Here is a 26,508-nt window from a genome sequence, read left to right on the forward strand (position 1 = left end):
TTGGCCAATTCCTGATTGTTGTATATCCTTTCGAAGGCAATCTTACCTTGATCCTCTGTGGATTGGTTATAGGTTTGTTGCAGCACAAAACTAACTCATCAATAAGCTATGAATTCCTGTTCACCTGGTACACTGAACTAGAAATAGGAAAAACTCAGTTTACTGGGAGCTGTAACTGAGCCAACATCATATTTAGCTTAACTTTTTAGTAATGTTTTGCAGAAACAATGACAATGATGCCATAATATCATTGATTCATAATGTCTCACAGCTGGGTGTGATTGGTCTTGAAGAAACATTGCAGAGAAATATTTGGTAAAGGTAGGAGAGTTTCTTCTTTTACTAAAAAAAAGTATGTAAAATTGATAGGAAACAATGTGTCTGTATTCTGATATTTGAATTTTGATGGGTTGGTAGCTTTATGGAAGCTACAAAAAGCTGATCTGATTAATCCTAAAGGTACTTCGCTGGTATATGTGAATTCAGAATCAATCAAAAATTACTTATGAAATTGAGTTTTGAGATGATGAAAAACATCAAAGCAAAATAGACATTCTCAATCTCTATCTGCTTGTTGTCTGCTTATACTATAATTTGCCTTCCCACCTCTAAGTCAACAAAAACTTCATTTCATGATATATTTAAAGGCATCTGCCGAATGGGCCTTAAAATTTTCAAAAAAAAATAGACAAGCAAAGCTGAGACTTGGCAATTAAATGTATCAGTTCTGTTTTGAAAGAAACAATGAGGAACAAACCTTTTTATTATTAAAAAAGACAAATTAAGTGTAAGACATCATGCCATCTGGGAAGTTCACATAAAGATCTGAAAACAAGCAAAACAGAAATAGCATAAACTGCAACAAATAGAAAGCAACAGGATGCACCTAGGGGATCTTGAGTAATTAGCAAACCAAAGTAGATATCAATGAATGTGACAAAAACATGGTGTAAAACAGATCAAATTTAATCACAAGTGAAGGGATGTGAATAAATAAAATCCTACAAATATTTTAATGCAGACAGTGCCATTAGAAGAAGCCATATTTCAAAAGCCTAATGGACTAAAATGTGTAAACAGGGAGTTTTCTTACTTTGAAAAAGAAATGTGATTAAAACTAGAATATCCATTTACAAAAGCAAATTTTATGAGTGGTAAATATGTTAAATTGAACATGAATCATATAGTCAGTTGAAAAAGGTATTTTGATTAAGTGAAATGATCCTAAAAATCCAGATTCTTGAGAAGTCTCCCATGCAAGAAGCAACGACAGAAGTCATTTTTGACTGTATGCATATGAACATCAAATTATTACCCATCAATTCCATGTCTTTGGCTTGCAAACAAATCTAGCCAGATGCTGTCGAGAAGAGTATGATGGTATAGACAAACTTTTGATGTAAGCCTGCAAGCAATTTATGTGTTCCTTGCCCTGATATTTCTTACTGAGGCTGAATTTTTTTTCTGAGAAAGAGGATATTTACAACATAATGTTGAATTATATTTCCATAGTGCTACAGCATCTGACCAATAGTAACTATCATTGTATTGAACATGGGTTCTTTGGGTGATACCAGACAACCCCTGACCTGCTGAGCCATTCTTTCAGAGATGCTTCCTTATTTAAACAGAGAAACTGAATGACTACAGGACAGAAAAAAAAAAGATAGTGAGAACAGGACTGTTTTCTGACTTCCTGCTGGCTTCCACATTGACATTTCTTCTAGGAAGCTGGAAGGGAGCATTAGAAATCTTCCCTTTCCTTCCCAGCAGACAGATAAGTGACTGCTGCTGGGTATGGGAAGGAGCATAGGATTGCAACAGTGGCTGGAAACTGTTGAGCATCATACCAGCAACCCCAGAGCAGACACAACTTCCCCAAATTTCATTCCTTTGGGTCCTGGATTTTGGATGCACATCTAAGTTAGCCTATTTGCAGATACCTTGGTTCAAAAATTGTTGCCCTGTGGTGCATTGTTTCAGGCAGTTCAAGTTACAGGAATGAAGAGTTTTAGCAATATATAGATTTGCTGTTCTCCGTCTACTCAACAAATCATGCAGGGATGAGGTTCTAACAGGGACTGTTACATTTGTCTTAGATCTTCTTTTTTGTCAGTACACCATTTCTTCATTTAGTGACTGCAAACTATTCCAGTGACTTTGTTGCTAAGCAAAATGGTTGCTAAGTTAACAAGGGGAGAGGAGACTAAGGGGAGGGGAGAGGAGAAAGGGAGACTGAAGATTGCAGATTGCTGATGTCTAATTTAGGCAAAGTTTTCTCTTGTAGCTATGCCAGCATTACTATGACTCCAACATGCACTGTTGTCAGGCATAGAAATTTGGTTATGAGTCTGCATATTGGTCAGAAAATGATTTTTGTTTTACTACAGTTTATTACTGGTTTATTTACAAACAGTTACTAACTGAAATACTGTAGTTGTGGCTATAAATGCTTTCTCCCCCCACCTTTACTAATGTTGATCAGAGATTTGATTTGAAGTTTTGACCACATTTCTGAAGGGAATTGCCTTTCCAAAATGGATTGACAATTTGAATCAAACCATTCAATTAGATGCCTCCAAATTAATCAAGTGATTTGGAAGGGCTTTGCTAAAAATATTCAAAAATCCAGATCAAACTAATTGCAGTTTGAATCAGAGCATCAACTGAAAATTTAAACCGAATTTATTATGCAAATAGAATCCAAATCTTTTTTTTTTTTTTTACATTACCCAAAAGTATTCATTTCTTCCTTTGGACTATTGCACTTTATCTGCTTTCGTTTAGAACAGGGATCCCCAACCTTTTTGACGCCGCGGCCCGGTACCGGCATCAACTGGGCGCCGCCATCTTTTTTTGATGAAAAAGTGCTTCCGGTGACCTCACCGGAAGCACTTTTTCGTCAAGATGAGCGCCGCCAACGCCCGGTGAGCTTTTCAGGTAGAAATGGCTTTCACCCAGAAAAGCTCACCGGAGCGCTGGCGCCGCCATCTTTTTGATGAAAAGTGCTTCCGTGAGCTTTCTACCCGGAAAAGCTCACCGAAGCGCTGCGCCGCCATCTTTTTGATGAAAAAGTGCTTCCGGTGAGCTTTCTACCCGGAAAAGCTCATCGGAAGCACTTTTTTACCAAAAAAGATGGCGGCACCCAGCAACCAGCAGCCCGGTAAGAGTTGTTCCGCGGACCGGTATCGGTCCGCGGACCGGCGGTTGGGGACCCCTGGTTTAGAAAGCCTGCTTGTTTTTGTTATCCTGTGCTATTAAAAAGCAATTAATTCTATATAACATCCAACTTACCAAGACATAGCTGTCTTCAATATATAAGTTCAAGAACAACAAGCAAATGACAAGGACTCCTAGAAAGGATACAGCAGATCGCTTGCGCAAACACCTCATTTTGTCCCAAAGCTTCAATGTACATCTCATATGGAGATACAGCACCTCCTAAGGGAGAAAAACAGAGTAAAATTTAGCATCAAAGCAACAAAGATGATTAGGGGATTGGAGATTAAAACATATAAAGAACAGTTGCTGGAATTGGATATGTCTAGTTTAATGAAAAGAAGGACTCAGGGTGACATGATAGCAGTGTTCCAATATCTCAGATATCTCAGAGGCTGCCACAAAGAAGAAGGAGTCAAGCTATTTTCCAAAGCACCTGAGGGCAGGACAAGAAGCAATGGGTGGAAACTAATCAAGGAGAGAAGCAACTTAGAACTAAGGAGAAATTTCCTGACAGTTAGAACAATTAATCAGTGGAACAACTTGCCTCCAGAAGTTGTAAATGCTCCAACACTGGACATTTTAAAGAAGGGATTGGATAACCATTTGTCTGAAATAGTATAAGGTTTCCTGCCTAAGTAGGGGGTTGGACTAGAAGACCTCTAAGGTCCCTTCCAACTGTCTATTCTATTCTATTCTATTCTATTCTATTCTATTCTATTCTTTTCTTTGGCTGGAGCATTTTGCTATTGCTGGAAATTTGCTTTTTTGGTTACATGTTTAAACAAAAAATATATTAAATTCATTTTCAGGTGTTGTTATTTCATAATACCCACAATCTTGAAATGGCTTGGTAGGGGTTTTTGTTTTAATCTGTTTGCTTTTTAAAATCTGTTTCTGGTCATTTTAACTGACCTTTTAATTTTTTTGGCTAAAATTGATCTATCGGTTGCATTTACTATCTTGGATAAAATAAGGAATACACTAAGGAATACAGTCAGTGGTGGGATTCAAATAATTTAACAACTGGTCCTCTGCCCTAATGATTTCTTCCAACAACTAGTTCAACAAACTGCTCAGAAAGTTAACAACCGGTTCTCCCAAAGTGGTGCGAACTGGCTGAATCCCATCACTGAATACAGTACTGCAGATATGGAAGCAATTCACTGGAATTTCTACACAATCATCATGAAAAATAATCTAAAACAATTTATGTTCATTTTTTTTTCATAGAACACTATAATTTGGGGCAGATTAAATGTTACATAGAATTTAAACTTTAAAAAAATGGTATTATTGTCTGTTTAAATGGAAAACAACCTTTGCAGCCTGCTAGTTTGACACACAGAGCAATTAGATAATTTGGTCAAATTACATAGGAAGGAAACAATATATTCATTAAAGGAAATTATCAAAGAAGTGAATAAAATAATTGACATATTTTGATTTTTCTGCAATGAAGTTGTAATAATAGCACTGACACTTAGACTTATATACCACTTCACAGTGTTTTATAGCCCTCTCTAAGCAGTTTACAGAGTCAGCATATTGTCCCCAACAATCTGGGTCCTCATTTTACTGACCTTGGAAGGATGGAAGGTTGAATCAACCTTGAGCCTGTTGAGATTTGAACTGCCAAATTGCAGGCAGCTGGCAGGCAGCAGAAGTGCAATACTGCATTCTAACCACTGCGCCACGACGGCTCAATAATCTTCCTCTTTCTTAAAAATAACATTTATTAGTAACTTTATTAATGCTTTAAAAATCTCATTAGGGCCCAAATAACCCATTTGGATGGTTGATGCTTTAAAATAAATGCTGTATAATACAAATGACATTGGGAGAACTTTCTAAAACATAAAAACATGAGCCTGGAACAAGTATATGGCTGCTTTAATGATTTAAGCTAAAGTGCTTTGAATCCACTCTTATGCATTGCAAATAATTTCAGAGCACAAGTAAAGTTCTACAACTCAATAGTACTCTAAGAGGTTTTGCTTCAATTAAAACATCATGCTTTACCAAATTATTAATGAATGGTGTCAACTAAAGTGGACTGCATTAGCTGCATCACGTTAAAAAGTCTAATTCATATTTCAATGTTGAAAGTGCACTGATTGGATCATTGTCATTTTGCTCCTCATGCTATACAGGAAAAATAAAAGTGTAGAACCCTATGGATATATGGATGGCAAATAAATTCACATATATGTGTATAATACAGTAGATTAAGTACAATATCTGAAAGAAAATGATACAGTAGATTAAGTACAATATCTGAAAGAAAATGACACCAAAAATGCAGAGTTTTAATAATAAAACAAAAATAAGATGTTGGTTATATCTAGAATGGTAATACCACTTTGTTAAAAAACAAACAAACCTAACTTCATTAAAATGTTCTGAAATCACTAGATGGCAGTATGGGCTTATAGTTGTTGTTTCTACATTACATTGGAATTCAAAACTGATGTGACTTTTTTCCCCTCTGGGTGAAAAAAAAAGTAAATAAGGCAAAGACAAAAGCTGTCTGCTCACTAGTAAAAGGCTGTTTCCAAAATTCATTAACTACATGGCTGCATATGTCACAGAAATAGAACAGTGAAAATAATTTATTTGAAATTGTGTATTTTAAAGAGATTAATTATACACACTGTACAAGAAAACAGAAAACAAAGAGAATAAACAGGAAGAATGAAAAGATAAGCAGTTTTGCAAAATATAAATATTATTTTACCTCCAAATCTGTGAAAAAAGATACAATGTAATAAGGCTGTCTGAATAAGAAATACAACTTTACTAATTAATTTGGAGATTCTTTAGGGGAGATATGTTCATTCATTCATTCGTTTGTTCATTTATTTCTTTGTTCATTCAGTCATTCAGTTTCTACACTGCCAATCTCAATTAAAATAACCAACTTCTTTCTTTTCACTTTTTCTGCAGAGGTCCTTACTACTAAAAGTTAAGAATGGGGAATATCTCCTCACTTTTCTAAGTTCCTTGTGCTTAACTCGAAGTATCAAATCTATTATTAAAAATTATCTTTGTTTTATACATTCCATTTACCTTAAAATATGTCTAAAGCTTCTGATCACAGTATTTCTTGTCAGTAAGGAAGTTGTCACAAAGGTGATCCAACTGTTGGGTCACCCACAAGACAATAAAATAAATGTAAAAAATGCATATATACCAGAATGCTGCTACAAGGGATCAAAGACTTACCTGGTCCAGCAATCTGTTCCCACAACTAGATACTTAGGGGATATTCAAAAGTAGGATACTAACTGCACTGTTTTTTGTTTATTTATTTATTAATCACTTTTAAAATGAAGAGAGAGAGAGAACTAGCAAGCAAAAAGAGAAAGCAAGAAATAATATTGTTCTGTATTTTATATTATCCTATATTATATACAGATATATAAATATTATCTATAAGTAAATAAAGGCATTCTCAAAGTTGCACAATTGGAACAACACTTATTAGAAATTAACCATAAAGAAACAAAGAGAGAGAAAAGAGAATAAAGGCAAATAAAATTACTAAAAATCCTATAGATAAATATCACTTTCCAACTTCTTTGTTGTACTCTGACTAATGTACAATATTTGTAGACTTTAATTATATCAACTGATATTCTAAGGTACTGTTCCCAATACTAAAAATTTCTACTAATCACTGAAGCTCTTACCCTCCATAACTTTCAAATCAGACCAACTATATCCCTCTATGCAAATCCTTTCAATCAGATTAATGGGGGAAACAGCCACTGTTTCTTAATTCAAGTCGGACAGAGATATGTGAACTGTAACAATTGCATCAGTTCATTCCTGGTTGTTTTGTGACCTTTTTAGGTTGGTTCCTCTTCTAGAACCAAATGGAAGCTTTGAGACAAGCTATTTGGGAAACCTTCAAATAAAATGCATGGCATTAAAATGTGTGTGAATAGAGAGCTTGTGTGTGAGAGCTTTTCTATAATGCTAAAGTAATTACAAGATAATCTTAGCTCTAAAACAATATGCACATTAAACACATTTGCTAATGTTCTTAGCTTTTAAAAAAGTAATGACTTATAAAGTTAAAAGTAAAAAAAAAATCCCAAGAATACTGGATACTAACAATGCACAGTATTTGCTTCCTTGGTGTCACTCTGAGTATATATAGTATATATCTTTATGCTTTATAGCTCAGTCTCATGCTCTGCTTAGCTGAGGTCATCATCTATAGGAGCTGATGCAAGCACACCTTCCCCATCACTTATATACAAGGACACATTTTATTCTCATTCCAATAGGAGGGTATAATTCGGCTCTATCATGTTGGTCCACTACTCAGCAAACCTGTTTGTCACATCTATGGAGCCATCAAATTGCACTGTCTATCTTGCATTAAACTGCTATTTAGGAAATATGGATGGTGCAAAGGAAATGCAAAGTTCTGCCTGGTTTCACTTCACATAAGTGCCTTGTTGAGCACTCTATTATTCCAATGAAGGCTTTTCCATTTTATTGTTTAGGAAGCATTAGTTGTTAACAAGATTACTATCAAATATGATGGATTTTTTTTGCAATGTACAATCTCTTAGATTTTATATGAAGAGATAATCTGACTAATGATGAAGAAAATGTACTTTTTAAAAGGTTATAATCTGTGGGACCTTAGAGTTGAGTTTGTTGTCTGTAGTATCCAACCAGGTACCTAGAAGGAAGCGGGGTTTGCTCCCTGTTTATATACAAGTGGCTTGCTCTGTCAGTGTTGGTGGGAATGTTCTTTGTAGTTCCTTGATTAGGCTATTGTTTACTGCTTCACTGTTGGTCTGGAATTAATCCTGGTTTTAATGTCTGCTTGTTCCTTTTCTGTCTACTCTAGTTCCTTTTTCATTATGACAAAGGTGCCATTTACATACCAGATCCATACTAGGGTTGTTTGTATGGGAATGCTATACTTTCTAGACGTTGCATTACATTCTGCTATGACTCCTGAAACTGGTGATTTGTTGGTATATTTGTCAAACTGAAAGTAGGCAGTACGGCTAAAGTTAATGAGATCCATGATTCTGGGTATTTCATTTTTACTATTTGTTTAGATCAGATGTGTGGTTTAGTAGTGCTACCATGGATTTTTTCACTAATTTTGGGACTATGGATGTAACAAGTGTTGTGACATCAAATGAAATGAAGATCTTATCTTCTGCTATCAATTCTCTGATTCTTTTGAGGCAGAGTGGGAGTTGGGAGAATATTGCCCAACATTTTTTTGTCAGGTATTTAGCTATGTTGTAGGTTGGGGTCCCTGATAATGATAGAATTGCACAGAGACTTTGGGGCATTCATAGAAGTGCAGGAGAATGGATCCATTGCTTTTCATTGGGTTTTTTGTGTGATTTGACCTTTCTTGTAAGGTCACTAAGGGATCTCTTGATCCAGTGGTCTATTTCTGTATTGGACTGATTGTAACTGGGATGTAGGTTTCTTTGTCTTCCAATAATTCTTTGGCTTTTTGTATATATTGTGATCTGTCCATCATAACCATGGTTTGGCCTTTGTCTATAGATAGGATGATGATAGTTTCTCTGAAACAGAAGAAGAAACAGAACCAACTCAAAGCAGGAGACATAGCAGCCCTCAGAAACCTAAAAGACCAAACCATCATCATCCTACCAGCACTTATATCAGAGTGCCATATTTTGATACATTATTTTCAAACAATGCGTCAAAACATAACCACCAGAGAAGCTTAAAATATTAATGCCCATCAATATTTGGCTGATATTATAATCATTTAGTTCATTTTATCCTGTCTTCATTATTTTTATAAATAATTCAAAGTAGTGAACACAGCTAATGTGTTCTCCTATTTTCCTCACAACAACCCTATGAGGTAGGTTGGGCTGAGAAAGAGTGACTGGCCCAAAGTCATCCAGTCAGCTTTTATGCCCCTCCCAGTTTCTAGCCTGGTGCCTTACCACTAAACCAAACTGGCTCCTACATCTACATTTCTTGAATATATTACTTTATATTTGTTTTTTTTCCCCTAAGACAGTTGCAACATATTGCATCTTTCAATTGATATGATCACTTATCTTCAAGTATATTCAGTTTTATCTTTCTATTCTTCCTCTTTAAAAGCTGTTAATGATGCCCCCAGGCCTATATATTATTGTCTTCATCAAACTTCAGAAGAGATATTTCAAAACACTATCAAAATAGCAGCATGTCTCCCATGGATAATATTAAATTAAATAGGACACATAATTTCAAAGTTATTAAACAGATTTGTGGAATTTCTTGCTAATGAAGTGAGAAACTGCAGGCAAAAAAGTATATTAAAGATCAAAATATAGGTTGTGATTTATAATAAAAGTTTATTGTCCAAAAGAAAAATATGGTAGTTCTCCTCAAATTTATTATATAGTACATTTATTATGTACTTATTATCAGAAAAGAGAAGGAAAATATCAAAAGGGGAGAAGAGAGAAGAGAGGGTCTGAGACAGGATTGGGATGGGGTGAGGCAGGAGCTGTGGAAGGTTTAGTTGGAAAACATTTCCTTTTCCTTCCTTCTTTCCTTCCTCCCTTCCTCTCCCCTTCCATTCTGCTATTTACTTCATTTAAAAAGCAGATTAATTAAAAAGCGAAGAAGTAAAAAAAAAAGGAAAAGAAAAGAAGTAATGGTCTCTTGGGGCAGAAGCCCTGCTGTTCTTTCTCATCATTCTCATAATCCTGCAGGAACTGCAGTGAGCCTGTCCTCAGACAATGCAATGTCAAGAACAGCCTTTCATGTCTACAAGCCATGTAGGGCTTAAAAAGAAGTTCAAAAAGCAAAGTCAAATTGAAAACCAATTTCCAAATAGTAGTTTTACTTTGAAAATGGCAACTATTTTCACAGGGGAAGAATGTTTTAAGTAGGTTGAAAGAAGAATGTGCATCAAAAAAATTCGGAGGAGGCACACAGCAAGAAGATGCCAGTAAATATAATTGCCAGGGATGCTTAGGAGTTCTATTCCGATCAGAATCTGCCTTGAAACACATTTTGGCAAAGGAAAGATGTTGGGGATTGGCCATGTCCCAACCCCTTGCTTGTAAACAAATGCCTTGTTTTTGAAGTAAATGTGATGTTTGCTTTCCTGTCATCCTTCTTCATTCAAGAAAAGGTTCTAGAACAGTCTATCACAACCTTGGGAATTTAAGATGCATGGATTTCAATTTCCAGACTTCCCCAATCTGCATGTTGGCTCTGGAATTCTGGAATTTTTAAGTTCCCAAGCATCTTAAAGTTCCAAAGGTTGAAAACAATGGTATAGCATAATGCCATTGGTGGCTCTATATTTTCCCTTCTGATATGCATCCTACTTCAAATTAAGCAAAAGAAATAAAAGGATGATATCCCAGGAGAAATTGTTGACATCCTTTTTGCAGCCAAGAAGGAAATATTCCCAAAACAATAAACCCGCACATAAAGAATATTTTAAAATAATAGTTAAAATATTACTAGTAACAGGTCTGGAAAAAGGGGAAATCACAGTGAAGAATTAGTTTGGAATAGATTTAGTTATGGCCTGCATTAATTTAAAATACTTATTTTTAGTTTCATGTGCTTATTTTTTTAGTAGAACTAAATTATGTAAATATTTGGAGAAGAGAACTCATATTTCTTCACCTCAGAAAGCTTAAAATGTTGCTCTATCTTAATACAAATATTGAAAGTTAGTTGCAGAGACATTTATGAATTTAGAGTCATATAGTAATATATAAATCACTTTGGAAGTGCTGATTTTATTTGAAACACAATATATTGTGTATCTATAGTCTTCAAAATTCTATTTTTATTTGTATATTGCAGCTATGTCTGTGTTTCTCATTAAATAAATGTAATAATTAATAACTGCTTTACAGCAGAACTGTGAACTTACCTGTTTTTCCCAAGTGCATAAACATTTTCTAAGCACCCAAACAAACATATATAACAGGATATAATGAATATGGATGATCCATTAGGAAATGCTCAACAACAACCTTCTCTAATTTAAAATTCTCCAGATGTATTGGGCTACAATTTTGCAGAATTCCTATGTAGCATGGCTTAGGAATCTTAGAATATCTGGAGAGAACCAGAATTAAAAATGCTTGTGTGTTTATACATATTGTATATATTCCAAATAATTCCAACATGGCAAAACAATTATTAGAATGGCCTTTGCTTTAAAAGCTGATTGTGGTTTGAAATTGAATTATATACAGAGATAAATTCTTCCACCCACAACTAATAAATCTTTTTCTCTTGTTATGTTGTTTTCCCAGATACTCTTCACTGCAGAGTATCCATATATCATCAGTTCATATATCATCAGTTCATAAGCTCATTAGGGATACATGAAAAGCATGATCAAGATGTTTTAATTTGTACATAGAACAGACTGGGATTTTGTTTGCATCTGTGTAATTAAGATCATACTCTATTCTAATAGGACTGAATATTATATTTTCTTTTGCCTGCCATCCTTTCATTTATAAAATGAATGATAAGAGGCTGTAGACTCCTCTTTGCTGCTTTGTAACACATGTAACAATTCAGCATCCCACTCAGTGGTGGGATTCAATTTTTTTTTACTACCGGTTCTGTGGGCGTGGCTTGGTGGACGTGGCAGGGTAAGGATGCTGTAAAATCTCCAGTCAGAGGTGGTATTTGCCAGTTCTCCAAACTACTCAAAATTTCTGCTACCAGTTCTCCAGAACTGGTCAGAACCTGCTGAATACCACCTCGGTCTCACTCAACAGGAGTAAAACAAAACAATGTCATCAAAACACTCCTTTACAAAGGAGGGAGGGAGGGAGGGAGGGAGGGAGGGAGGGAGGGAGGGAGGGAGGGAGGAAGGAAGGAAGGAAGGAAGGAAGGAAGGAAGGAAGGAAGGAAGGAAGGAAGGAAGGAAGGAATAATTCTGTACCACAACATAAATAGCTCTTGGCTATTTCTTAAGCAAACTTCAGAAAGTACAGTGTAGATTGCAGTAGGGTTGCCAAGGAGTTGGGCTGGTCCTCAGCTGGACTAGCTATTGCAAGGTGATTGCTCATTTCCTTCTTCTTGCCCTCTCTATCAGTATCTGTCTTTTCTTTTAGGGTTTATTCCATCTTCATGATTTCCAACCTCTGAACACTTTATTGTTCAGTTTTGGTGACTTGGATGTGATAGTTGCAATATTAAATGTAAAACATATTGGTTTTGTGAGTAGCATTAACTTATATTGTTATAAAAAGTTAATTATTGATTGTTGGTATTTATATTTACCCTTTTATCCCTGGACAAGTTAATGATGCTTGTGATTTTTATGAAGCCTTTTACTGGTAAGCTGTTCGCTACTGCTGATTCCAAAATATATTAACATTTATAATTGCAGACAATGTTTTCAAAAAAAACTTGTGTGTTGAGATTCAAAACTAACCCTGGAAGTCTTGTGGTCTGTTAGCATTTGCAGATGAGGAGCATGACAACACTCATCTGAATTATCCACATGGACCTGTGTGGTGTCTTCTTCAGTTTTAGCTTAATCAAGTTAATATAAAATTGTGTACTGCTATTTACTTTATGGTCTAAATAATTTTCTGCCCAAAGCATCAGACTATTTTCTGCAAACTTCATGTTTCAATATGTAGCACAAATATTTTTGGATATGAATATTTCTAGTGGTGCAACATCCATATTTATAAATCCCTCTTATTAGGGTTGTTCAAAGAAAACCATATTGACTTTGAGCTTGTTTGGATGACTTTGAGCTAGCAGAGGAGCATAGCTACTATATACCCTTGGCTGAAGATCAGTACGCTCCTTTTATATCAAGAGTCATCCTCTTCCACTGTGCACAAAGCTTTCAAAGGGATACATAGGGAGAAGTGAGTAAAGGAGATCTCTCCTTATCCAGCCAATTTAGTCTTAATGATCAATAGGATGACATATTACACCCAGCTTGTCATCACATCTAAACCCATATTAATTGATACACATCCACACCATAGCTCAAATTATTTACAAAAAAGAGAGCATCTGGGATATTTAAAAAGTGGGTCCATTTGCTTATGCTAAGCCAAATTATGATTTCTTCTACATTGCTAGTGGTTTATCTTTGACCAAAGTTATGACAGACAGAAAGGAATGGAAGGAAATGACCAAGCTGCAAATAAAACCATTCATCTTTAGAATGACTACATTCACGAATGCTTATAGTATGCATAAGTGTTTTGTGATTTCCAAAAACGTCCTTGGATTTCAACACAGGTCAATAACTGAGAGGTTGTAATTTTCATATATAAATGTCCATATGCAAAAGTAGGCTACAAAGAAGAAACTATAGTCATTCTGAAAAATAAAAAAAATATAAAGCCAGAGTTTCAAGTAATTCTCAAAGCCTTCATCATATTTTATGGGTTGCATTGATGTGTCATAAAGTAGAAGGAAAATAAAAAAGATCTTCCATTTAAGCACAGATAATAAATAAATAATAAATACAGAGATGGAGGAAAGGGATCAGAGGAACCAAGATGTAAGGAATAAGTCATGTGTTCATTTTCCTTCAACTTATTTATGACAGGAATATCAAGTCTCTCCTCAAGCCCTGAGCAGAGAGAAGTTTCTAAATGATTATCTCAAAGTCAATGGACTGAAATCTGATGAATGCAAATCTTATAATTTATTACAGCACAGTTTATTATTTATTTTTCAATGCTCTCCACTAATTAATGCAAATATTAACATCATTTGGGAGATACCTTTTCACATTTTCCTAAAAACATTTGACAGTCATCACCTCTTCAATATTATTCCAAAAGTGAATAGTCTTTTCTTGAAGACAAAGAACACTCCTAATACTTCTGTCCTTTTGTGATATAGAAAGGGAATCCAGGATAAGGTTAACAAAATTAACCTTGTTGATGGTCCAAACTCTGTCAAGGATCTTGGAGTACTCATCTCTCATGATCTAAGTGCTAGAGCTCACTGCAACTACATAGCCAAAAAGGCATTAAGAGTTGTTAACCTAATCTTACGTAGCTTTTTCTCTGGTAATATTACACTAATAACTAGAGCATACAAAACATTTGCTAGACCAATACTCGAATACAGCTCATCAGTCTGGAACCCACATTACGTATCTGATATTAACACAGTTGAGAAAGTCCAGAAATATTTCACAAGAAGAGTTCTCCACTCCTCTACTTGTTGCAGAATACCTTATGCCACCAGATTCAAAATTCTAGACCTAGAAAACCTAGAACTACACCGCCTTCAGTCCGATTTAAGTATAGTATATAAAATCATACATTGCAATGTCCTATCTGTCAATGAATACTTCAGCTTCAACCATAACAACACAAGAGCAAACAATAGGTAGAAACTCAAGGTTAATTGCACCAAACTTAATTGCAGGAAATATGACTTCAGCAACAGAGTGGTCAATGTCTGGAATACTCTACCTGACTCTGTGGTTTTTTCCCCAAACCCCAAAAACTTTAACCTTAGACTGTCTACTATTGACCTCACCCCTTTCCTAAGAGGTCTGTAGGGGGCGGGCATAAGCACACCAACGTGCCTACCATCCCTTTTCCTATTGTTTCTTTTATTTTTCTTATATGTATCCATGTATTCATAACTATGTTTTTACTTATACCTATTATCTTGTAAGCAATTGACAAAAAATAAATAAATAAAATAAAATAAAAAATAAAAATTCAAATTATGTTAGAATTGAACTACCTAGAATTAAAGCTTAGGAATGACTTTATTCATATAATCAAAGCTAATTGATTTTTTTTAAGTCATTTCTTTCACTAAGTGGTAACATATCTAAAGGCACCTCTACATGGGATCTTCAAACAAAAATCAGTTCCAGGGCTATATCTTCCCCATATTATTTGGGGCCAGAAGCAAGGCAAACTGATATCTAATTCAGCTGTAATGTATCAGACCGATCTCTCTTTCTTCAATATATGGTCATTTTAATTTGCAAAATATGAATAGTATTCTCTTTATCAGTGGTTTTTTTTTTTTAATACTAGTTTTTTATTCTTTTTATTTTTACACATCTCTTCATGTGAGCAACGTGGTTCCGGATTACAACACTTATACATAAGCATACTTTCATTTCCATCTATCTTATGTAATGTCACCTCATATCATTATCCATTCCACTCATCTTTAAATAAATTTCCATTTCATATTTCAATTCATTAATTCAGTATCAATATCATTTCATCCACACATAAATTTTCAGTTCTTTATCCCCTATTATTTCTGTTTTCAGCTTACCAGATATTTTATTTTACATTACACATCATTATTACCCTTAATTTTCTCTAGGCTGATATATAATAAACAACCTAAAAAGAGTAAAAATAAAATAAAACCAATATATTTAGGATCCACATGGTATATCCCCTCAGTTTATATAATTTAATAATTTTTCATTCCCTACTTTAATCATAACAAAGTATTCTCATTGTACATTTCTATTATCCATTAAATAATCAACTGTATATTTTAAAATGTATATATTTTAAAACACCCCCCCAAATCACAATAATAACTTCTTAATATCTGTCATTTTATCTTCACTTTTCATATATCATTAATAATCATGTTTTTTTTCTTTCTTTCCACTTAACCAAAGTTTATCTATATATTTTGATAAATTTCCATTCCCCTATTTTTAATCCTCAAAAGAAAGGATTCATAACAGCATAATTCATAATTTATAAATTATATATTCGGGTATTTTCCCACATCATTGTAGTTGTGCTTTTAAAGTTGTAGCAATGTTTCGGCAGAATCTCATCTGCCATCATCAGGCTTCTGTATTGTGTTCGTCAATAAAGTTGTTGCTACAACTTTAAAAGCACAACTACAATGACGTGGGAAAATAGCTGAACAAAGCTGAATACCATACATGTAAGTACCCGCGAAAATTTAAGAATATATATATGTGTGTGTGTGTGTTTTTTTTCTTATATTCTTATATTCATACACACACACACACACACACACACACACACACACACACACACACACATATATATATATATATATATATATATATATATATATATATATATATATATATATATATATATACAATCCTAAAATATTTCCCAGCAAGTTTTAAACTTAAACTTTCCCCAATCTAAAATATCATTATACATTCCCATGTAGTATCCCCCTTATACTATCCCTAACCCTTATTTCTATATCTCTCAGCCTTATCATTCGTTTTAATTTTAGCCAGCCAGCATTCTCTTTTCTAGGTTTCCCCGGTCTTTCTTCTTTTTTCCTGCTAATATTATTTTTATTTCCCTCTGCCTATCAGCCTTTCCCCCCACCCTTTTCAGTTCTTTTTTTTTGGGGGGGGGAGGTTCTTATACAATTCCTTCTTCTTCTGCTTAGTCTTGGGAGCGTTTTCTCTTTTATTTGTTGCCTCTGTCATCAATATCTCTATTTTAAGTCCTTTTATGTCTTTTGGCAATGGCCCTTGTTCTCCATATTCATCTGAGCTGCTGTCTTTCTCCTTTAACTTCTCCTCTCTGGGTTTTCTTTGTTCTTCTGTGAGCTGCAATGCCATTACTTTACCAGCAATTATATCCAGCAGTCTCATTCTTTCTTTTAATATACCTCACAGTTTGCAGTTCCGACTTAAATTCTTTGCATATTTCTTCCATTTCTTTAATCTGTTGAGTTAATCTTTATTAAAAGTCAAGTTTTTCTGTTATGGTCCTTGCCAAAAGTTTCCATTTATCTCAGTCTCTCTTTCTTCTGTTTTCGTGTCACAGTCAACCTCAAACAGTCCCAAAATCTTACATTCCTTTATACTTTACTGTAGTCCCCACTTTTTTAAGACTTCCGGAGTTCTTGTGTTAGTAATCTTTTATTCCATTTCTTTTCTCTTTCTGATATTTATATGACCAGTAATTTTCCATAAAAACATAAAGGAGGAAATATCTTTAACCATTAGGTGGTGTTCTATATCGCTTTCTTTTCAAAGTTCTATTGTTTTTAATTCTTTTCCATAGTATTAACATTAAATTTTATCCATTCCAGATAAGTCCAGCATTTTATCCAATGCCTAATTAGTGCCCAATTCTGTATATTATTCCAAATTTAATCTCTGATTTCATATAGTTCTTTTATTTCTGGTTTTTTATTTACCTTATATTTTCCTCTTATTTCCCATTCACCGCTACCACTCTTCCAAACAAGGGCTTTTTCTTTCTGCTTTTCAGGGTTATCAAAAAATGTTCAAAGTCTTTTATCCAGTTACATGCTGCTCACCACTTCAGTGCTCCAGCACAAACTTAAGCCCCGGCAGCTTCCTGTCTTCAGGGCAGCCATTAAACTGCCGCTTCTCCTTGACTCCTAGGGGAGTATACCAAGCCAGGGAGGGGAGATGCAGCTCCCCTCAACCCACCTGGTGGTCTCCCCATCTTCTCCCACCCCTACAAGGTGGATCAGATGGTTCCTGTCCCTCAGGGACCTCTCCAACAGGGCAAGCATGGATCAAAGCTGTGCATGATCACGGCCTCTAGTCTGTCTTCGATGGAAGCACCACTGGAAGCCCATCAGTGGGAATTCTTAACACCATCAAATCCCAAACTGCTGAGGACCAGAAGACATAGCATTTGTCCATTTTTTTTGAAGCATAGCTTAGATTTTTTTTAAAAAAAAAAGTTACCTGGAAACAAACACAGAGAGACAATAGATTCTGGAAGCATATTTTACTTTATGTTTTATTTTATTTTGGAATAAAGAGTGAGGAATTTTTGTTGCTTGGGGTAGGGTAGTGCTGCTAGACTGGTAGTTTTTGCGCTTTCACATTTAGTGGGAAAGATATAATTGACTGGCTCATTATGTATGCTAATTATTTTATTTACTTTTCTAATTCTTTGGTGGAAGATGATACTATATCTGCCTTCAAAACACATTGATGAGATTTTGAGAGTAGAGATGGTGCCATATAAAATGCCACAAGTTACTGCAAAGATTCTGGAATTCATACAAAGCTTTTTTAGTCTACCTTATCTATCTTTGTTCACATACAAGAAATTTATATCTTCTTTCAGTTCACAAAAAATGGGTATAAGAAAATATTTGTGTGGAAGAAAAGCACTAGTACAAGAATGAAAGGGAAGGAGATTTCAAAGACAAATCATTTATTGCTCAACACATTTCAAGTATTATATGTCCTCAGGGGTGACTTTGTGTCAATTCTTTCAAAGAAAAACCATCTTTGTTATAGATGGTGTGCTATACTACCTTAGAACCCCAGTTATATTATTTGAAATATGTCAGGAAATAAGTCACTTCTGAACATTTGTGAGCACACAATATGTTTATTAGAGAAATTTTGATTGATAAATGATCAGCTGCATTAGGTACCATTTTAAACTATATTGAATACAATTACTTTTTTGAATTCAAATGTATTCTTTCATGTTTTCCATTCATTTAAAATATAACAAGCAATATAAAATAATAATATTGATATTTGCATTGAGCTTTAGCAGAACTATCAGACATTCACTTGAAAAGAAGTAACAGGTAATAACCTCTTTTTCTGAGAAATTGTTCTTGAGATGATGAAACAAAGCAATCTATGTAACAGAAGAAACTACCTTATACTAGAAAAAGGCTCAGTTAATTGGTGGTGCTTGAAAAATACCCTTTGTGTACCCAATTAAAATTTAAGTACTGCAAACAAATATCTATTAATTCACTTGTGTGAGAGGAATATTTTTTTCTCAAAGTTGTCCAAAATAATATTAAGCGTTTTCAACATGGTTAAATATACCTAACATTGACACTCTTGCTATAGATGTTAAGGCATTAACATTGTCTAGACCAGAGTGTTAAACTTGTGGCCTGCAGGTCAGATGCATCATGTGCTGGCCACCCCCACCCCCAGTTTAGCAGAGGGAAAAAGTCACAATATGTCACATGATGATAACATGGCATAGCACAGCTTTTTCCCCCTTGCTAAACCGGAATGGGCACGGCCAGCATGTGATACATCAAGCCCAGGGGCCAAGAGTTTGACACCCCTGGTCTAGACAATATAAAAAAGTCAAATTCTTTATTCCACAATTAAAATATTTTCAGTATGTTAATTTCATTCAATTCCACTGGGTAATTTTTAAAAAACATATTTTAAAAATGTGTATGTGAAAATGTATACTATAAAAATATTATACTCTCTGTGCAAGTGTATTCTTAAAAGGCAGATAACCCTGCCCTTAAAAGTCAGGAGACACACAAGAAAGAAAGAAGAAATTTTGCCAACCTCTGTTTCAATTGTTTAAAAGCAAGGAGAAAATCTATATGCTGAAAAAGTGATCCAGCAAGTATAACAGCGAAGCAAGTTAACTTTTCTTATATGAACATATGTCATAATTTCTTTGGAAATTATTGAGATCGTAACATTTATTATTAAGTGGTAAAATAACATATAATTAATGTATAAATTTAACAAAAGAGCATAAAGAGGATGTAGGTGGTTTTCACAGGTTTCAAAAGCCACATGAACGTACTGCTCCAAAGTGTAAATGGAATTTTAATCAACCTTTGAAACTAGAATTTAGACGTGAAACATGTGAAAGAAATAGTGGAGAACTTTGACAGTTATGTACCATTTTTTAAAAATCTAATAAGTGGGTTTCTTAACAGGTAGCTAATTAATTGTAGCCAATTAACTGTTAAAGTAGGAAAAGTTCCTTATCTTTTATATTCTTCCAATATCCCAACAAGGGCAAATATAGCCAGTAGAACATTTTACTTCCTGTGTTAGGAACTCCATAGTATAAAAGCTATCATTCTGACCTCTCTCTGGCATCTAGGCTCATTAAGACTTGACTATCTCCTCTCAGTTGGAATGGTTTTTTTTATATTCAGAGTCACTTGTTCCCCTTTATCCTCTGAAAGTAACCTGCCTAAAGAAATATTATTGATAAGAGGAATATTGAATTTCAAAAGCATCATTTAAACCATTTAGCCTAACCACTTCTCAGTACAAAAATTCAATTTAAAGCATTGCTGAAAGATGAACACTACCAATGAAGGGATCCCATCACCTTTCTAGGTTCTGTTGTTGAATTGATATTCTGCTCTGAAGTTTTTCCTTATGTTGTTAGAATTTTCTTTTCTGAAATTAAAAGCCCTACCTCTGAAATGATAGAGAAAAAGCCTAAATCTTCTTTTCTATGATTTCCTTTCAGATGCTTGAAAAGTGCTATTGTATCACTCTTTAATCTTCTCTTGTCAAGGCTAAACATTTTCAGGTCATTTCTCCACTAGTGACTTATTGTATCTTCCTAGCATTACCAACTATCTCTGAAGATGCATAAAACATGGCCTCATTACTCTTATTTTTTCACAATGGTTGAGTGCAATACCTAGACACTATTAGAAATGAAAATTGTGAAATGGCCAAAGCTTCTTTACTTTGTCTTTGTAGGTCATATATTTTAGTCCCTTGTCATCTTCACTGCCCCTTTTGGAACCCGTTCTAACTTGACATGCTATAACTACCCAAATTTTAAAAATCATATTTCTGTTGTTACAGGCTAAAATTACAATTTCTCCTCTACTGAAAATGTGGGGGAAGGGGAGAAAGGAAGAAATCCAAGTCAGTCCTTCCAAATGGAATAAAAAATGTCTGGGGAAAGGCAGGAGTCACTCATAAAACCTGGTTTAACACATCCTTTGACAAGGATGTAACTATATAATATCCACCCACAGACATGGCCTCAGAATGCTTGCCTCACCCTGAGACCATTAAATATGCCAACTCCATCACAACATTATCTCTTCAGAAGATAAGTGTTCAGCTCTGCAAACAAGAACAAAAGAAAAACAGGAAGTATGTGTGTACTCACACAGACACCTATACCTATAAACAAACAAATAAATAATGTTCTGAAGATTTGGTCTATTATATTAACCCAAAAATTAATAGCTAAAAGAACTTGTTACAACTCTGTAGGAATGTCCAATGCAATGAGATTATATCCTATATTATTGATAAATGAGTGGACAAATGTTGCTTTGATTTAAGACAAGGCTTGAGAACCTGTCTTTATGGTTTATGGAATGTATCTAGCTGCAAAAGAAGAATATGCTTACCTTGGTATCTCAAAGAATTGCAAATTTATATTCTGGAAGCTTTAAAGTATCACAGGATATTATATAACCAGGCTTAGTTTTGTGTTTAATTATTCATTGGAGATCTATACAATACAAACCTTGAAATGAAGGTGTTCAAAGTTGATGGCATATCCAAAAGTCCCAAGAATTTCACCAACTTAAATCTGAACTATTTGATATTTCTGCTCCCTCTTACAAATTTTGAAAAAGATGTAATGTTAGTGGCAGATATTGTAACTGGTTCCAAAATTCACATTACATATGAAACCTGTGTTGTTGTTGTTGTTGTTGTTGTTGTTGTTGTTATTGCTGACTCCATTGTATCAGTCCAAGAGAATTGGCATTTCATATGAGTTAGTCCTGTAAAAGGGAATTGGGTGCAAGGCAGGAAAGATTACAGTTGTAAGCTAAATAATTAGATTGCAGAACACAAAAGACAAAAAGTGCTAAAAATGTAGGTACACAAATAAATTTTAAGAAGAGATGAGAACATTTTTCTGTGAGATATGCTGATGCCATCCCTAAAAATCAAGAAATGGGAGGAAGACAGAATGGAGGAAACAAAGTTGATTTGGGAAGCAGAATAGGGAAAAAGCAAATTGAACCACAATTTCAATAGGAATACATTTTACAAGGTCTGAGAATCTGCTTTGCAAATCTCTCAAGGATTCAGATACAGTATCAAGCTCAAAACCAACTCCAGTATCTAGGCATTGTACATGTAATTCAGGAAAGTATAGCAGAAAAAAGCATCACTTGGCAGTATCCAGAAAACTAATGAAATGAAAAAGGAACGCAAGATAAGAGCCATTTTAGCTTGGAAAAAATAACATGGAGAGAAAACATAAACTTGAGTCTCATAATGTGTACTCTACAATACTCATTTCTGTAACTTGTGGACACAATCAACCAAAAGAGAAGCATATTACTACTTGTTGAAGAATATTGAGTTATATTACAATAGTGGGAGTAGTTAATATTTACATACTTAAAACTTCAGTGACATGCTTTATAAATTCCTTGAGCTGCATAGAGTGAAGAGTGTCTTGAGCTATACACAAAACATATAATATGGTGAATGTACATAACAAACTTCCTTTAAAAAATATTTTTATTATGCCATAGGGCCATATTACCTAGTTCTCTAGGGCTGCATGAGGCCCATAGCCCACGGATTGGGAAAGACCTGCTCTATTAGCTTCATGTGCTCTTTTTAGTAATCAAGAATGCAACAATTTTAGAAAATGCATCACTTATTTGCAAATAGTCTACAACAGCATCTTGGGAAGCCTCATGAAAGCTATTAGAAAATTATATCAACGCTGATTTGAAGTATTTATGTGATTATAATATGAGATGATATGTAAAACACAAACTATGTGCAAGAAAATAAATAAAATGCTCTTAACCATGAAGAAGAAGAAAAAGATTAAGGATCTGAAATATCTGTGGTAGGGCAGTTTGGTCTGGTGATTAAGGCACCAGGCTAGAAAGTGGGTGACTGTGAGTTCTGTGAGCCTTAGCCATGAAAACCTCAATGACCTTGGACCAGTCACTGGTCTCAGCCCAACTCACCTCACAGGGCTGTTGTGGGGAAAATGAAGGGAGAGAAGTTGAATATTTTTTGCTGCCTTGAGTTATTTGTAAAAAATAATAGTAAAAACGGGGTACAATAAATAAATAAAATCAATATTTTAAAAATGTAGCAAAAACACTTTTATTAAGTTTTATAGACTATTTATGAAGTAAACAGTTACAACTGAGTGCAAAGGATTAAATTATTTTAGCCTTTTGTTTTATATGTAGCCATAAAAAAGCAGTAATGGAAATCAGTGATGAGGGACACTGCAAATGTTTGCTATTTCTCAACTATCACTGCCAGGGTAATAGTAATAAAAAGTCCTCTGAGAACACAGCTTGACTGCTTTAATATAATTAGACCACTATGGCTAATCTTAGCATGAACTGCTACAGAACTGTCTTACTTGTTTTAATTTTGCTCAACATTTCGATATTGCCATAAATGATTTTTTTCTTCACCAATATTTAAAAAAATTAGATGATAAAGAATCATCACTTTTTGAATATCCATTCCTTAGAGAAAATATGATCTAATGCTTAATATATTCTGTTAGGAGCAGGAAGACCAAGGCTGCACTCTCCCAGCCACAGAAGCTAGATCAGTTATTCTTTCTCAACTTAACTTTTGGCTTTGTGATGCCAAATGGTGACATACTGTAACACATTCAGCCATGATTTCTTATTAATTGCTTTGTGCTTTTAAGAGATTAGAAGTTAGTTTAGTTTCCAGTAAGACAAAAGAATCTCATAGGAAGAGGGTTATCAACTGGCATCAGAATGGAGTTTTGAAATGCCAGAGGAATTCTGTGATGACCCAGGATGTGGCACAAAGGCAACAGTCAAATAAGCAAGAAGTGTCCCTTTAGTACCTCCAACTTTCCCCCCAATGTCCAGGTTACCTTCAGCTGGAGAAAAAACTCTCTCAAGAACAGTCTTTAAGTGGAGGAAATTCAGTCCGAAAACAAAGTACATACAAACTGTAAATAAAAGTCCACACAAACCATGCTTCAGTAACTAACTTGACAGGGTAGGAGAAGGAATTGCAGACTTGAAAGCCCAGCAAAACACACACAGGTGGGAAGATGCCCGGAACCCAGATAAGACTTGACGATACTAGATAATTCACAATTTGCTCCCAACAACTTTGCTGTGCGCAGCTTCCCTTTTTAAATACTGTGTTCCTAGTTGCAGCTAATGAAGGGAATCTGGACCCTCTCCTCCCCCGTAAACCACGCAACTCACTTTGCTCCCTTCTCCATTCCTCCCTGCGTGCCTAGGATGAAGAGGGGGTTGGCTTGGGTCTTCCTCCGAATTCCCTCTCCCTTGTTCTCCCTCACCCCTGCTCTGCCCAGCCAGCCTTTGCCCTTCCCCAGTTTCTTCCACAGGCAATGGAGCCACACTCCCACTCCCTATCAGCTGCTCAGCCTCCACCTCCGAATCAGATTCTGGAAGGGGCATGCCAAATTTCTTTAAAAAGAATGAGGGAAGAGATTGTAACTGGAAGTGTAGATTCTGGCAAGTAAGAAAAACTAAATAGATTTGCCTATTTAAGATTGGTTGCTAGTTTTATGAAAGCAAATGGCTGGATGGTCATCCTGAAATGGATTTGACACTACTATACAATTGAAACTCCAGTACCAACTCCTAAGATGTTGGTTCAAGAGGAGTTTGAGACATCCTGAAGTGGAGTAGGGCGTAGCCCAGAGAAGAATGCTGAAGAGAAGTATAGAATAGCATAAATCTATCATGCATAAATGGTTACTCAGAAATAAAGCAATGGAAGGTAAGAGGTTTTAGCAGGCCAGAAAAATCATTTGCAAACCTGACTGACCCAGGGAAATTGTTGGCCAGAATCTTTAACATCTTTCTTAATTCTAAATAATAGTAGTTAAAACAATTTAGAAACCGAAAGAAGCTAAGACAAACAAAACTAAAAGTACTTTTTTCAATCTCTATGGCTTCTCTTTTGCTTCCACAAAAGCAAAATCACCAACTTGATCCACAAAAACACACTGAGACATAATAGAGACCCAGAAGATGAACAGACCCATGGAACAGCTGTCCTGCCCTACATAAGAGGCACTACAGACAAAATTAGTAAGATACTATACAGACACCACATCAAGATTGCCTTCAAAACAGACAGAAAAATAGCAGCCATCCTCAGAAACCCCAAAGACAAAATTGACCTGGAAAACCAAGGCATATACGAAGTCCCCTGTGCATCATGCCCAGCCACATACATTGGACAGACCAATAGAAGAATAAGCACCCGCCTGGATGAACACAAAAATGCAGTCAAAAAGCTGGAACACACTTCCTCACTAGTCCAACACATGGAAGCCACAGGTCATAGCATCAACTTCAATGGCACCAAAACCCTAGCCACTATAGAAAATTCCAGCCACAGAATCATCAGAGAAGCCATAGAGATTGAAAAAAGACCAGAAAGCATGAACAGAAGAGATGATTCCACCAGGCTGTCAATCATTTGGAAGCCTGCACTCACAAACAAAAAAATCTCCACACCACAAGCCAGGCAGACACCTGGGCACAAACAGATCCCCCTGATACCTCCAGCTCAAACACATCCCAACCAGGCACCCAGATGAAACCCAGCTTCCTAACTAATGATAGCCGTCCATTTACCCGAAGCCAAGCTGCACTAAAGACCTCCAATAAAGTAACACAATGCTGCCAGCCAATCAAGATACAAAAAGAGCCAAAAACAGACAGAAGATATTAGAGACACCAATCAAGCAGAACACAGCAAACTCCGAGACCAATAAACACAGACCAAGACTCCCAACCAATCAGGATGAAGAAAAAACCATTCTGGCACAGCAATAGGCTGCCCCAAATTTAAATCTGAAACCACTGTAAAAGTCTGACTCACAGACGGACACAATACAGAAGCCTGATGATGGCAGATGAGATTCTGCTGAAACGTTGCTACAACTTTAAAAGCACAACTATAATGACGTGGGAAAATACCCGAACAAAGCTGAAGGATATATATATATATATATATATATATATATATATATATATATATATATATATATTATATATATATTTGGTATATGGTGTTAGGTATTTTGGAAACTGTGTATATATGTATATATGTATATATATATATATATATATATATATATATATATATATATATATATATATATATATATATATATATATTTATTTGGGTTATCCGCGTGAGATTGGAAGTATCTAGGCAACGTTTCGATGAAGTCTCATTCATCATCTTCAGGCTTCTGTCTTCAGCTCTGTGCTTCTCAGAGTGATGTGAGCTTGCAGCTGCTTCTTCCTTTTAACTGCTAGTGGGGGTGTGACTTGATTGGGTGGGGGCTTGGCTGTGTTCTGATTGGGTGGGGGTGTGTTCTCATTGGTTGGGGGTTTGGCTGTGTTCTGATTGGTTGGGTGGTTGGCCATGTTCTGATTGGCTGGAGGTGTGTTCTGTTCAGGTGGGGGCTTGGTTGTGCTCAGGTTGGTCTTAGTTACTGGGGGATTTGAGCTGGT

At 35.3% G+C, this 26,508-nt stretch overlaps 1 protein-coding gene across 1 annotated transcript in view; it reads right to left on the reverse strand.

Moving 5' to 3' along the window:
- Positions 1 to 26,508, reverse strand: part of MGAT4C (MGAT4 family member C) — a 135,781-nt gene that overhangs the window by 10,079 nt on the left and 99,194 nt on the right. Inside the window, exon 4 of the mRNA XM_087968045.1 lies at positions 3,295 to 3,441. Coding sequence (XP_087824171.1) covers positions 3,295 to 3,423 — 129 coding nt within the window. The 5' untranslated portion in view covers positions 3,424 to 3,441. The remainder of the gene's footprint in view (positions 1 to 3,294; positions 3,442 to 26,508) is intronic.

The sequence above is a fragment of the Notechis scutatus genome, chromosome 6 (genome assembly GCF_049901735.1).
Source record: "Notechis scutatus isolate UNSWTSFEM ecotype Mainland chromosome 6, rNotScu1.2, whole genome shotgun sequence".
Lineage (NCBI taxonomy): Eukaryota > Metazoa > Chordata > Lepidosauria > Squamata > Elapidae > Notechis > Notechis scutatus.